Source organism: Oncorhynchus clarkii, chromosome 2 (genome assembly GCF_045791955.1).
Source record: "Oncorhynchus clarkii lewisi isolate Uvic-CL-2024 chromosome 2, UVic_Ocla_1.0, whole genome shotgun sequence".
Classification (NCBI taxonomy): domain Eukaryota; kingdom Metazoa; phylum Chordata; class Actinopteri; order Salmoniformes; family Salmonidae; genus Oncorhynchus; species Oncorhynchus clarkii.
In genome coordinates this window covers 73,593,831-73,609,788 of record NC_092148.1, presented here as the reverse complement: position 1 = coordinate 73,609,788, position 15,958 = coordinate 73,593,831, and the positions used below count along the sequence as shown (strand labels likewise).

Sequence of the window (15,958 nt, the reverse complement as noted above, 5' to 3'; positions counted from 1 at the left end):
AGATAAGGAGAGTGAAAGATCAAGAGCGGGAGAGAGAGGGAGAAATAGAAGGAAAGAGAGAGGAAGAGACGGATGAGGGCAGTATGAGTGGTTGGGATAGGGATCTGTTGTGACAGGTAGTGTTGATAAATGGCTGAGCATCAGAGTCCAAATGAACCAAATCATCTGGGGGAGTAGACAGACAAAGAGGGAGGTGACACACGTTTGCAATGGTGTGGGTGTGATGGTAAACTTGATAACCTTAGGCCAGGGTATATACATAAGAGAGTGGTACAAACAGACAGTGTGAGAGATAAGGTAATTATCGAGTAAGAGAGAAAATAAACTAATAACAGAAGCACTGAGCATTCTCTAATCATGCAGTTTAGTGTTCCAGAAGCTATAGGTGTCACGATCGTCATAATAACTTGACCAAAGCGCAGCGTGATCTGGGTGCCACATCTTTATTTCTATGTGAACCTCAAAGCAAAGCAAAACAAAACTATAAACGAACAAAATTAATCGTGAAGCTACAATAGTGCTCACAGGCAACTAAACATAGTCAAGATCCCACAAAGCACAATGGGGAAATGGCTGCCTAAATATGATCCCCAATCAGAGACAACGATAAACAGCTGCCTCTGATTGGGAACCATACCAGGCCAACATAAATCATTAATCACCTAGATAACCCACCCTAGTCACTGTCATGCCCCAACCAACATAGAGAATAAACAGCTCTCTATGGTCAGGGCGTGACAGTATCCCCCCCCAAAGGTGCGGACTCCGACCGCAAAACCTGACACAATAGGGGCGGGTCCGGGTGGGCGTCTACTGTCGGGGTCGGCTCCGGTGCGGGGTGAAGTACCCACTCCGCTCGCAGATACGTCATCTTCCATGGCGGCTCTGGTGCGGGGATCGTCGCCGGAAGCTCCGGACCGTGAATCCTTGCTGGAGGAACCGGATCGCGGGTCATCGCCGGGGGCTCCGGACCGTGGATCGTCGCCAGAGGCTCTGGACCGTGGATCGTTGCCGGAGGAACCGGACCGTAGATCGGCGCCGGGGACTCCAGACTTGATTGGAGTCCCCCCGAGATAAACCCAAATGATTGGACATGATTTGGAACGGCACACACCTGTATATTTAAGGTCCCACAGTTAACTGCATGTCAGAGCAAAAACTAAGTCACGAGGTAGAGCTCTGACACAAGATTATGTCGAGGCACAGATCTGGGGAAGGGTACCAAAACATTTCTGCAGCATTGATGGTTCCCAAGAACACAGTGGCCTCCATCACTCTTAAATGGAAGAAGTTTGGAACCACCAAGACTCTTCCTAGAGCTGGCTGCCTGGCCAAACTGTGCAATCGGGGGAGAAGGGCCTTTCTCAGGGAGGTGACCAAGAACCCGATGGTCACTCTGACAGAACTGCAGAGTTCCTATGTGGAGATTGGAGAACCTTCCTGAATGACAACCATCTCTGTAGTACTCCACCAATCAGGCTGCTGTGAGGATGTTGTGGGGATGTTTTTCAGCGGCAGGGTCTGGGGGACTAATCAGGAACAAGGGAAAGGTGAATGGAGCTGTGCTCCAACACTCCCCATCCAACCCAAATACAGGTGTGCCAAGCTTGTAGTGTCATACCCAAGAAGATGCGAGGCTGTAATTGCATGTTTATCCCTGTTTTCTTCCTTTTGCTTCCGTTTAAGAAAAGTTTTTTTTAACAGAATCGGCAGAATGAATACACCGCTAATCACACTCAAACACAGTTCACTTTCATAGCAGCCACATACAAACTTCCCTTTGATAGTTGGATAATTCCTTCGTGCATCTACGTGCTCTTCTCCTTTCACCTTTTCCCTTCGCTTGTGGACTTCAGTGCTGTCTTAGAACGGTGTCAGAATTCCTGTGTAAGTCCATGGAAGAGGTGAGAACCACGTGACTTCTAGGTTTTGTATTGAAGTCAATGTATCCAGAGGAGGACGGAAATTAGCTGTCCTCTGGCTACACCATGGTGCTGCCCTACAGAGTAATGTTGAGGCTACTGTAGAACTTAATTGCAAAACAATGTGGTTTAATCAATTATTCGGTGACGTGAATATATTTAATAATTTGATCTGAAAAGTATTATTTTTTCAATGTTTCACTTTTTCATTTTCTTTTTAATGTTTCACTATTTAATGTTTTCTGAAATTCACTGAGGATGGTCCTCCCCTTCCTCCTCTGAAGAGCCTCCACTGGATTGTATAGTCTGTATTTGAAATTCAAAAAGCACTCGCACATCTGAGGTATCTTGTTGCAGGTGCGTAGAAATGTGATTACTTCAAAGAAAAGAGAAACCTGCACATAGCTCTTTATCATTTTTTATTTAAGCATATGTGTCGGCCTCATGGTCTTCATCAGAGCTTGTCTTTTTTTGGTCATGCAGTGTGTCATAGTAGGATTGACCACTTAACCTTCAACATGTGAAAAGACGTCCACAGAGACCTTCAGCACCCTGGAAAGCCACCCATGTCACTGCTCTCTTTACAGGGTCGACACAGGAAGTAATCCATTACACCTCTCCTTTCCCAGTCCTTCTACTTCTCCCCAAATCCACATTCATAACAGTCAGCTACATGCCAGGTGTCTGTCTCTGCCAGGCTGTATTTCCATGCATACATCAACCAGCCGTTGAGTTGATCAATAACAAGTCAGATGGGGGTCTCAGAGAGATGGGGGTCTCAGGGGGTCCTGCTTGTTTATTGGACAGACATCTGCAGCTTTTTCTTTCTGTCTTTCTGTCTCTTTGTCTGTATGTGCTCACCTATAACTATACAGAACATGGGGTTGGGTTCGATGGTTGTATTGAGCCAGAGCTACCCAGAGCCAACCTCCAGCACCGCATGGGTCCAAAGAGGAGTAGGATAGAAAGTTGGATAATAGTATCCTAACCCTAGAATGGCAATACATACCTACATGAGTGACCCTAACCCTTACCCTTACCGTAACACTCACCCTAAACTTAGCTTCATGTCCACACCCCGGTTCCACCCTAATCCTAACCTAAGCTTCATGTCCACACCCTGGTTCAACCTTAACCCTTACCCCTCCAAATACGGCTCTCCCACTTCCGAATTCCTAATTTGAACCCTGGGTTATGTTTTCATAATCCATCATCGGTTCCTATACATATATCTTCATGTCCACAGATATGGTGAACTGCAGATCTTTAAACTTTTGCCTTCAATTTATTTTTAGCTTCAGATATGGCTATACCTGCCTTTTTGTGTGGCCCATTGTATCCCAGTTAACTATAATTACATAACCTAACATCCTTCTCAACAGTCAAACACCACCACTATACAGTACTGTTCCTCTTTCCAGGTCTGTGGAACAGTGGAAGGCAGATATGAGTAGGAGAGAACAGAGACCAAACAACTCCACTGCTTCTACTGGGGCCTCTCACTGTGTGTCTAATGACTTGGCAGGCAGATACAGCACAGCGGCGAAGCGAGAGTCTCCCCAGGCGAAGAGATACCACATTCATCCTCTGGATGAATTTAAACAAGACTGATCTTGGGCAAATGTTGTTTGTCTGTCTGTGTTTGTCTCCACAGAGATAACATATTAAATAGTGCTTTCTAATTAGTGCTCCGTCTTATTGGAGACATGGAGGGAGGTGGTTTGGAAACTAAATAAAATATATTACTTGATTTGTATTTGTATTTATTATGGATCCATATTAGTTGCTGCCAAGGCAGTAGCTACTCTTCCTGGGGTCAGGCAAAATTAAGGTAGTTATACCATTTTAAAAACATTACAGTACATTCATTACAGAATTTACAGCACACTAAGTGTGTGCCCTAAGGCCCATACTCCACTACCACATAACTACAACACAAAATCCATGTGTATGTGTGTGTATAGTGCGTATGTTATCATGTGTGTGTATGCATGTGTCTGTGCCTATGTTTGTGTTGCTTCACAGTCCCCACTTTTTAAATCTGATTCTACTGCTTGCATCAGTTTGATGTAGGCATTGCTCTATATAGTACTGTGCGCCTCCCATAGTCTGTTCTGGACTTGGGGACTGTGAAGAGACCTCTGGTGGCATGTCTTGTGGGGTATGCATGGGTGTCCGAACTGTGTGCTAGTATTTTAAACAGACAGCTCAGTTCATTCAGCTTGTCAACACATCTTACAAAAACAAGTAATGATGAAGTCAATCTATCTTCCACTTTGAGCCATGAGTGATTGACATGGATTTGATTAATGTTGGCTCTTCGTGTACTTTTAAGGGCTAGCTGTTCTGCCCTGTTCCGATCCAACTGCAATTTTCCCAAGTCCCTCTTTGTGGCATCTGACCACACGACTGAACAGTAGTCCAGGTGCAATAAAACCAGGGCCTGTAGGACCTGCCTTGTTGATATTGCTGTTAAGAATGCAGAGCAGCGCTTTATTATGGACAGACTTCACCCCATTTTAGCTACTGTTGTATCAATATGTTTTGACCGTGACAGTTTACAATCTAGTGTTACTCCAAGCAGTTTAGTCACCTCAACTTGCTCAATTTCCACATTATTCATTACAAGACTGAGTTAAGGTTTAGGGTTTAATGAATGATTTGTCTCAAATACAATACATTTAGTTTTGGAAATATTTAGGACTAACTTATTCCTTGCTACCCATTCCGAAGCTAACTTCAGCTCTTTGTTAAGTGTTGTAGTCGTTTCAGTCGCTGTAGTAACTGACATGTATAGTGTTGAGTCATCTGCATACATAGACACACTGGCCTTACACAAAGTCAGTGGCATGTCATTAGTAAAGATTGAAAAAAGTAAGGGGCCTAGATAGCTGACCTGGGGAAATCCTGATTCTACCTGGATTTTGTTGGAGAGTCTTCCATTAAAGAACACCCTCTGTGTTCTGTTAGGCAGGTAACTCTTTATCCACAATAAAGCAGGGGGTGTAAAGCCATAACACATAACTTTTTCCAGCAGCAGACTATGATCGATAATGTCAAAAGCTGCACTGAAGTCTAACAAGACAGCTCCCACAATCATTTTATGGCAGATGAACCTGTAGCCACATTACTTCAACGCTATTTAACATTAGATCGTCTCTAAGCTTTACAGGAATGTGGTTCTGAATATAGACCGCAACACCGCCCCCGTTGGCATTTCTGTCTTTTCGGTAAATGTTATAACCATGTATTGCTACCACTGTATCATCAGAGATATTATCTAAGTGAGTTTCAGAGATAGTCAGAATATGAATGTCATCTGTTACAAGCAAGTTATTGACTTCATGGACCTTGTTTCTCAGGCTGCATATGTTAATATGAGCTTTTTTTGTTGTTGCATGTTTCTGTGTTGCTTGATTTTTTTAAATTATCAAGGCACAAGGCGAGACCCATATGCAGACACAGGAGGCAGATGGTTGGAGTCTTACAATGTTTAATAATCCAAACGGGTAGGCAAGAGAATGGTCGTGGACAGGCAAAAAGGTAAAAACCAGATCAGAGAACAGGAGGTGCAGAGTGGCAGACAGGCTCGTGGTCAAGGTAGGCAGAATGGTCAGGCAGGCGGGTACAGGGTCCAGAAACGGTCACGCCCTGACCTCAGAGATCCTTTTTATGTCTCTATTTGGTTTGGTCAGGGTGTGATTTGAGGTGGGTATTCTATGTTCTATTATTTGTATTTCTATGTTTTGGCCGGGTAGGGTTCTCAATCAGGGACAGCTGTCTATCGTTGTCTCTGATTGAGAACCATACTTAGGCTGCTCTTTTTCCCACCTGTGTTTGTGGGAAGTTGACTTAAGTTACTTATACTGTGTCTGCCAACGCCCATAGGATAATGTACATTTGATGCAGCATTATGACGACTCATTGTCGCAATAGTAGGGATTAACTGAGCTGGTCTTAGCTCATTGATAATCATTGTTTCAACGCAGCCTTGAAATGCGTGGACAGAATCAAGGAGCCAAGATGATTTGGATGGACTCCGTCATTCCTGTAGAGTGTCTTTTGTTTCCAGAAGGTGTCAAAGTTATCTATAAAAGTGAAACCAGCAGAGCTACAATAATCTTTTAGCCAGATCAGTAATACCAGTAGCCTGCTGAATCTTTCACACCCGTGGCCCAATGATGGTACTTGGCCTGAGTCTTTTAATGCTAAAATCAGTTCTTTAAAATCCATTTTGCCCCCAAAGAAAAACAGAATCAAATGAAAGATCAAGTTCACACTCCAGTGATCGTGTCATTTACAGTAAAACATCTGCTTGGTAAGACTGGACACAGCATTAATTGGATTAATTAACAAATGTTCACTGCACACTCAATGTTATGTTTGTATTCTTCCCTCTGATCGTATTTAATTTAATTACTGATACAGTTGGACTGAATAACTGACTTGAGGAAGCATCCATTATTCTTAGACTATACAAGACTGTACAATAATGTAACTTTACAATAATGTAAATGGATCAATGAGCTAGGACCAGCTTTTTTCCATCTACGTAACATTGCAAAAATCAGAAACTTTCTGTCCAAAAATGACGCAGAAAATGTAATCCATGCTTTTGTTACTTCTAGGTTAGACTACTGCAATGCTCCACTTTCCGGCTACCCGGATAAAGCACTAGATAAACTTCAGTTAGTGCTAAATACGGCTGCTAGAATCCTGACAAGAACCAAAAAATGTGATCATATTACTCCAGTGCTAGCCTCCCTACACTGGCTTCCTGTCAAGGCAAGGGCTGATTTCAAGGTTTTACTGCTAACCTACAAAGCATTACATGGGCTTGCTCCTACCTATCTCTCTGATTTGGTCCTGCCGTACATACCTACACGTACACTACGGTCACAAGACGCAGGCCTCCTAATTGTCCCTAGAATTTCTAAGCAAACAGCTGGAGGCAGGGCTTTCTCCTATAGAGCTCCATTTTTATGGAATGGTCTGCCTACCCATGTAAGAGACGCAAACTCGGTCTCAACCTTTAAGTCTTTACTGAAGACTCTTGAGACTGAGATCTCTTCAGTGGGTCATATGATTAAGTGTAGTCTGGCCCAGGAGTGGGAAGGTGAACGGAAAGGCTCTGGAGCAACGAACCACCCTTGCTGTCTCTGCCTGGCCGGTTCCCCTCTTTCCACTGGGATTCTCTGCCTCTAACCCTATTACAGGGGCTGAGTCACTGGCTTACCGGGGCTCTTTCATACCGTCCCTAGGAGGGGTGCGTCACTTGAGTGGGTTGAGTCACTGATGTGATCTTCCTGTCTGGGTTGGCGCCCCCCCTTGGGTTGTGCCGTGGCGGAGATCTTTGTGGGTTATACTCGGCCTTGTCTCAGGATGGTAAGTTGGTGGTTGAAGATATCCCTCTAGTGGTGTGGGGGCTGTGCTTTGGCAAAGTGGGTGGGGTTATATCCTTCCTGTTTGGCCCTGTCCTGGGGTGTCCTCGGATGGGGCCACAGTGTCTCCTGACCCCTCCTGTCTCAGCCTCCAGTATTTATGCTGCAGTAGTTTGTGTCGGGAGGCTAGGGTCAGTTTGTTATATCTGGAGCACTTCTCCTGTCCTATTCGGTGTCCTGTGTGAATTTAAGTGTGCTCTCTCTAATTCTCTCTTTCTCTCTTTCTTTCTCTCTCTCGGAGGACCTGAGCCCTAGGACCATGCCTCAGGACTACCTGACATGATGACTCCTTTCTGTCCCCAGTCCACCTGGCTGTGCTGCTGCTCCAGTTTCAACTGTTCTGCCTTATTATTTTTGGACTATGCTGGTCATTTATGAACATTTGAACATCTTGGCCATGTTCTGTTATAATCTCCACCTGGCACAGCCAGAAGAGGACTGGCCACCCCACATAGCCTGGTTCCTCTCTAGGTTTCTTCCTAGGTTTTGGCCTTTCTAGGGAGTTTTTCCTAGCCACCGTGCTTCTACACCTGCATTGCTTGCTGTTTGGGGTTTTAGGCTGGGTTTCTGTACAGCACTTTGAGATATCAGCTGATGTACGAAGGGCTATATAAATCAATTTGATTTGATTCAATTTGATTTAACTGCACAAAGCTCCTCTTTGTGAAAGTAGGGCTCTACTGGCTATACACTGTGTTCTCCATAAAAACCCTGTACTGGTATTCTTTCACCACTCTCCCTTTCACAGTTTGGACCACCTGGTGGAGTTGAATCCACAGATGGAGGTTGGTAAAGGGGGAGGGGTGTCACAAAAGAGTCCCCACCTGGTGAGGAGTGTGAGGTGTTAATGTACTGGCAGTGTTTGTGAGTGTGTATGTGTTTGAAGGTGTGTGTTTTGATGTTTATGGATATGTCTGTTTAGGATTGTGGGTTTGTGTACTACTGTGTGTGTGTGTGTGTGTGTGTGTGTGTGTGTGTGTGTGTGTGTTTGAGGTTAACCTCATATTGTTTTCTGATCAGCTGCCAGTGTCTCAGGTGGCAGTGTTTGTCTGTTGGGGTCTCCGTACGGGGTATAAATACCAGAGGGCGGAAGAGAGGGACAGACAGAAAGAGATCCTTCCCATGGAGTAACAATCCGTAGTGGGAGACACACCAAGCCAAGAATCAGCCCAAGGCCCAGAGATAGACACAAACATACACACACACTGTGCAGGCTGTGACTCCAAGTCCCCCCTGTGCCCCCATGCGGAGAGGAGGCCCAAGGGAACTGACACCAGCTGAGACTGAAAAACAAGGTAAGGGCCCAGCTCTCTCTCTCTCACACACACACACACACACACACACACACACACACACACACACACACACACACACACACACACACACACACACACACACACACACACACACACACACACACAGTGGGTGACTCAGCTGTTAGACTCTAATGAAAGTTCAGTCAGAGATACAAAGAGAGCTGGGAGTAAAGCAGACTTCCAAACTTCCCAGGGAAAAATCACACTGGGTACATACACACACAGAGATGGAGAGAAGGAAAATGACACTATGGGCACGCCAATGGTGAGACATGGTAAGAGTCTGTTTGTTCTTTGGTTTAATTGATGTGTTGATAGTGGAGCTACTTGCATGTATATGAATGTACAGTGGTTGACATAGCATTGCAAATGTACATTGACAGTCACATGGTATTATTGTATACGAGCAGTTGACTATGAGAATGAGGATGTTGTTGATGTCTTAGCCCTTCAAAATTCAAAACTACTTCAGGGTCCAATTGGAACAGTTTCCTCTGAATTCAAGAGGCATATAAAAAATATGGGCCTATTCCTGTATAATTATTTTTCTGAAATGAAAAATTATTTCTTTTTCTGGGTGCTCCAAATGCCAGTAAGAGCCTCCTGGGGCTCCAATTCTGTCTCCAGACTAGAAAATGACTAATAAAAGTGATTGACAGCCCTCCAGGGATAGGTGTGTCCATTTATCAATTTCACAATTCCAAGGCAAAAATTGCCACAGCTGTTCCCTGAGCACCAGGATTGGGGGAAGATAGAAATAAAGTTTGTTTGGTAGTGGATCGATCCCTGAATGTCTCATGCATTTTACAGAAGATCTAAATGCCACTTATGGTATAATACAGAACTGGGTCAGATCTCAAATGTCCACCCTGTTCACTGGTTTCAGAGGACATTGTACATAAATTCCACCAGATTTAAGTTAAACTGGTTGGACTAGGACTGATAATCTAACTCCTCTCCTCTCCTCTCCTCTCCTCTCCTCTCCTCTCCTCTCCTCTCCTCTCCTCTCCTCTCCTCTCCTCTCCTTTATTCCTCTCCTCTCCTCTAGAGCCATTGCTGACACTATGGAGGAGGGTACCCTGGAGACATATGCCCCCCGGTGCTCCATGCCGGCCGAGCTCCATCATCCCTACTCCAAGTTCTCAGACTGGAAGTTCAAGCTGTTCCGGGTCAGGTCCATGGAAAGGGCCCCACTGCCCGGGGAGATGCAGCTAGAGAGTGGGGCCTTGTCTGGGGTTGTGGCCTCTGCACCCCTGGGGGAAACTGTGGGGGATGTGGTGGGTCTCCCAGGGAGTGTGATGAAGCTTTGCCTGGGGGGTAAGAGCAAGGAGAACGTAGAGGGCCCGGGAAAGAGAGTGGACCTGAAACTCCAGGAGATGGACACACACATGAACCACCTCAGGTCAGTCGAGGAAGTGGAGTGTTTTTTAATCAGCGACAAGCTCTGAAATGTACTTTCACTATGTTTAAAACATACTGGAAGATCAGAGACAAACTTTTGGTTTATGTACTATCCTAATGTTAATGTGTGTGTGCAGGTGTCTGTGCCGTCTCTGTGGCGGGGCCCTGAGGAAAGCCAAAGGTCCAGAGCATGAAGTCCAGGGGCTTCTGGACGAGGCTAGCAGGAGTGCCCTGCGTAGGATGGGCTGCAAGGCCACCAGCTGGCCAGAGGTCATCCTCAAGGTCTTCAAAGTGGACGTGGCGGGGGACATGGAGGTCGTCCATCCGCCATTCTTCTGCCAGCGCTGCTGGACATTGGCCATGCGAGGAGGGGGCTTCTGCAGCTTCTCCAGGACCCATGTCCCTGGGTGGAGACCCCACACCACCATCTGCCTCCTCTGCCACCCCAAGAAACCCTCACTACAGAGGAGAGGGAGGAAGAGGAGGAAGCCTACTCGTGGAGCCCAACGCCTGGCCAAGAGGACCAAGTGGGACCTCCAGGATAACGCTGCTATTGTTGGTGAGAAGAGAGCCTGGAGAACAGTGATAGATCCTCACCAGGGACCTGGACTTAGACCCTGGGTGAGATCCAGCGTCCAGAGAGCTCAGTGGGTGAAGAGCATCACCCTCTGCCAAAAAGAGCACCTTAGTGCCAGACTGCTGTCCGAGGACCTCCCTGTGGACTTCCTGAGCTCAGTCACCTGTCAGGTGTGTGACCACCTGTTGTCTGAGCCCGTCCAGTCCCCCTGCAGACACCTCTTCTGCCGCAGCTGCATCGCTAAATATATTTACTCTCTGGGCCCCCACTGCCCGGCTTGCACCCTGCCCTGCGGACCTGCCGACCTTACTGCCCCAGCTAAGGGCTTCCTGGGGATCCTGCACTCCCTGCCGCTGCTTTGCCCCAGAGAGAGCTGTGGGGAGCAGGTACGGCTGGACTCCTTCAGAGCCCACTGCTTGGGTCACCATCTGGAGGAAGTGGATGGGGACCACAAGTCAGCGGAAAATAGCCTGGACAACTTCCTGCCTGTCAACAAAGGGGGAAGGCCCCGACAGCATCTCTTGTCACTGACGAGGCGTGCCCAGAAGCACCGGCTGAGGGACCTGAAGACCCAGGTGAAGGTGTTTGCAGAGAAGGAAGAAGGTGGAGACACCAAGTCGGTGTGCCTGACCCTGTTCCTGCTAGCTTTGAGGGCTGGAAACGAACACCGGCAGGCAGACGAACTGGAGGCCATGATGCAAGGTAGGAGTCTGGACATTCAGTAGCTCACACATACAACAAATATGATCTAATGTAATCACAGGATTTGAGACACTTATGGTTGAGATTTGAGTATTGCATTTGTTCAAAGATGCAGTTCACATAAACATTGACAACTACCCACTCTGTGGGATATTTGTAAATGGAAAATCTTGTTACACATTCTGTCCTCTCGCTCCTCTCCCTCTCTTTCCCTCTCTCACCCCTTCTCTCTCTTGCTTTCTCTCTCTCGCTCTCACCCCCTCTCTCGTTTTCTCCCCCCTTCTCTTTTCTCTCCCCTTTTCACACTCTCTCTAATGCACAATAACAACTCTTGTCAACAACATCAGCACCACTTGTATCTGCAAATTATACAGGCAGCATCGTACTCCACTCTGGGGAATAGAGGCCAGCTGGTGTCTGTTTTCATCTGCAGCCAATACATCAGTTTATGGCAGCTTCACTGATTCACCCTGCTGTCCTCTGCATAACGTTCATAATGACAGCAAATGCAGGGGTGCAATTAAGAGATATTCCATACTGAAATTATCATCAGAGTGCTAGAATTAACTAGTGACTGAGGTCGATGACAGCTCTCTCATTCATAAACATGTCTTGGTACTCATAATACATAATATCTGCCTTTGTTTCTCTCCATCACTCTCTCACTCTCTCTCCGGCTCCAGGCAGGGGCTTTGGCCTGCATCCTGCTGTGTGTCTGGCCATCCGGGTCAACACATTCCTGAGCTGCAGCCAGTACCACAAGATGTACCGCACCGTCAAGGCCACCAGTGGGCGCCAGATCTTCCAGCCCCTACACACCTTACGCGCTGCAGAGAAGGAGCTCCTCCCAGGCTACCACCCCTTTGAGTGGCAGCCGGCCCTCAAGAGTGTGTCCACATCCTGCCATGTGGGGATCATTGATGGGCTATCAGGGTGGATCGCTTCTGTAGACGACTCCCCAGCAGATACAGTCACGCGACGGTTTCGCTACGACGTGGCCCTGGTGTCAGCCCTGAAGGACCTGGAGGAGGACATCATGGAGGGGCTGAGAGAGCGAGGCCTGGAGGACAGTGCTTGCACCTCGGGCTTCAGCGTTATGATCAAGGAGTCCTGCGATGGTATGGGGGACGTCAGTGAGAAGCATGGCGGAGGGCCGGCCGTCCCGGAAAAGGCTGTGCGTTTCTCCTTCACCATCATGTCCGTCTCTATTCAAGCTGAGGGAGAAGATGAGGCGATCACCATTTTCCGGGAGCCCAAGCCCAACTCAGAGATGTCCTGCAAGCCGCTAAGCCTGATGTTTGTGGACGAGTCGGACCACGAGACTCTCACAGGCGTCCTGGGGCCTGTGGTGGCCGAAAGGAATGCTATGAAGCACAGCCGTCTCATCCTGTCTGTGGGCGGCCTTTCTCGCTCCTTCCGCTTCCACTTCCGGGGCACGGGCTATGATGAGAAGATGGTACGAGAGATGGAGGGTTTGGAGGCTTCTGGCTCCACTTACATCTGCACGCTGTGTGACTCCACTCGGGCAGAGGCCTCCCAAAACATGACTCTCCACTCTGTCACCCGCAGCCATGACGAGAACCTGGAGCGCTACGAACTTTGGAGGACCAACCCTCATTCTGAGTCAGCTGAAGAGCTGCGAGACCGAGTCAAAGGCGTCTCTGCCAAGCCCTTCATGGAGACCCAGCCCACACTGGACGCCCTGCACTGTGATATCGGCAATGCCACTGAGTTCTACAAGATCTTCCAGGATGAGATAGGGGAGGTCTATCACAAGGCAAACCCCAGCCGGGAGCAGCGTCGGAGCTGGCGGGCCGCCCTGGACAAGCAGCTGAGGAAGAAGATGAAGCTGAAGCCTGTGATGAGGATGAATGGGAACTATGCACGGAAGCTGATGACCCGGGAGGCAGTGGAGGCAGTGTGTGAGCTGGTGTGCTCAGAGGAGCGTCAGGAAGCTCTGAGGGAGCTGATGGGGCTCTACATCCAGATGAAGCCTGTGTGGCGCTCCACCTGCCCGGCCAAGGAGTGCCCGGACGAGCTCTGCCGGTATAGCTTCAACTCCCAACGCTTTGCAGAGCTGCTCTCCACCGTCTTCAAGTACAGGTATGACGGAAAGATCACCAACTACCTGCACAAGACCTTGGCCCATGTGCCAGAGATTGTGGAGAGGGATGGCTCCATCGGGGCCTGGGCCAGCGAGGGGAATGAGTCTGGGAACAAGCTGTTCAGACGGTTCAGGAAGATGAATGCCCGCCAGTCCAAGACCTTTGAGCTGGAGGACGTGCTGAAGCACCACTGGCTCTACACATCCAAGTACCTGCAGAAGTTCATGGAAGCTCACAAGGACTCTGCCAAAGCTCTGCAGGCCACCATTGACACTGTGGGGAGTCAGGAGACACAGGAGGATGCTGACATGTCACTGGATGTCCCAGACTTTTGAAAAAATTGTTTTAATTTGACATTTCTTTGGAACTTTATGGATTACAGGAGGGATATGTTTTAGCAGGAGCATGTCTAATTCTAATCTGTCTGTACTGTACTGTTCTGCAGGGGTGGACAGGGACCAAAAATCAGTCCTGGCATTCCTAGCATGTTAGCCCAGTGTTTTCCTTGAGGCCCACACAGCAGCCCATTTTTTTCCTCTAGTCCCCCACACCAGCAAAACATTTTCCCCTGAGGCCCCAATTATTAGCCAGATAATGATAATTTTGTGCAAAAAAAAAAAAAAGTTAGACATGTCCACTAGGCTAAAAAATGGACCCGCTAGTATAGCATTTCCACGAAAAGCCAGATGACCAGTGCGCCCCTGCTGTTCTGTTTCAATCTTAATATTTACTCTACAATATGAACTATGTATTAGTAGTGATGTAAGAGGAAGATACTTTATTCTGTAAAGACATTATTATTAATTGTCATAATCCAAAAAAGGTGGCACTTTTTTATTTGATTCATTATTTACTCTGAGGACATTTGAAAATATTTTTTACCTTAAATTTAATTTCCATACATAATTCCCAAATGTTGTTGCATTTTATATTGGTATTTTATATTAGTTCATTAGTTCATAATAATTTGATAGTGTTTTATCTCTGGGTGCCTATGAAATGTGGGACAGTTTATTGTATTGCATGGGTTATGACACATCCATGAATTTATCCAGTGGGTTTATTTATGGGAACAAATTAAAGCACTGTAAGTCATGGAATGGACATTGTGATAAAGGAGCTCACATTTATGATCAGTGTATTAGTTTATCTCCAGTCCTGGAGCAAAATGGAATCATATAGACTCAAATTGTCTTCGTTTCAGGGCTGCCATCTAAAAAATATTGCGTTAGAGCTTCATATTTGGGTCCCGAAGTCCAAAATGGGGGCCTGGGTGACTTTGAAACCATCTTTATCTGTTTTAGCATTTGCACAGTGAAGGAGAAATAATACCATTCTACCTCTTTTCATAAAATAACATATAAACAGCCCTTTTTGTTGACCGCATGAAAATGCAGTAGGCTGCATTACTAGGCCTAACACCTCTAGGCTTGACAGAATGATGTTTTTAGATGATCTTTATTGAATCCTCACACACCCTGGTTCTATGCTTCTTCTGGAGCGAGTAAACAGGGAAGCAAGTGAGCCTTGAGGGGAACTGAAATGATTTGATAGTTTATTTGTTTGATTGATTGATGTTATTGTTTATCTCTGACGACACCACTTTGAGTTGTGACAGGCAATTTTTATATTTGACACATTAAGTGTTCTAGTTCTATTTTAGTCATGACTTTAACCTGATGATGTACAGATTTTCATAATGTGTAATATTTAGTTTAAACAACAGTCACATAATAACATCACGTTTTACATGACAGTATGTTAAATCATGTATTTTCCATTATTAAATTGCGTTTGCTACATGAAGGATGATGGATATGGTTTGTGTGAATCTCATATCAGCGGTGTATTCAATCTGTTGCTTTGTCATGTTTCAAGTGTACATTTAAACTCAGGAAAATAACAACTGTTGCCAAAAACACTCACTCATTTTTTTTATTTGAATGAAAATAATGATACTGTTGCACATTTGTTCACTGTTCACTTGTTTAATGTGTTTGTTCATTTGATTTGGTGGTTTTATTGGCCTTTATTGTTTCACGATTACTGAAGTAATTGTTCATACCTCTCCACAATACTGTTAATGTACTGAAAATGTAGCAAACAATTTATCACACTATTAAACTTATTCAAAATATTTGTTGATTCTGCCATTGATAACTGAGCTTATGTGTTGGTTTATGTTATTACACCTGTGTGAACTGATCAATGTCATTTTTTTTATCATAACATATTTTGTCACAAACATTCAACCACAGAAAATAAATTATATTCTATAGGTTTACATACAGTTGTGCCAGTCCAAGCAGTATTAGCCTACCTTCCAAAGAAAATTTGGCTTGACAAACCTCAAATATTCTAAAAGAATCCTGATAATGACTGCCAAAAACGAGGGTGAACACAGCAAGCCACAAAGTCACTATGTGTAATTTATGGGAGTAGAACATGAAGCAAATAGACTCTGGGTTTAATTTCCATTTTTATTCAATTCGGT

General features: G+C 45.9%; 1 protein-coding gene across 1 annotated transcript; it reads left to right on the top strand.

Annotated features, from left to right (window-relative positions):
• Window positions 1-8,897: 8,897 nt before the first annotated feature.
• LOC139382379 (recombination activating 1) lies at window positions 8,898-15,561 on the top strand. Its single transcript, XM_071126387.1, has 4 exons — window positions 8,898-8,954; window positions 9,728-10,081; window positions 10,218-11,359; window positions 12,043-15,561. Exons 2-4 carry the CDS (start codon window positions 9,744-9,746, stop codon window positions 13,797-13,799), a joined length of 3,237 nt encoding a protein of 1,078 aa, XP_070982488.1. The 5' UTR covers window positions 8,898-8,954; window positions 9,728-9,743; the 3' UTR covers window positions 13,800-15,561.
• Window positions 15,562-15,958: the final 397 nt, after the last annotated feature.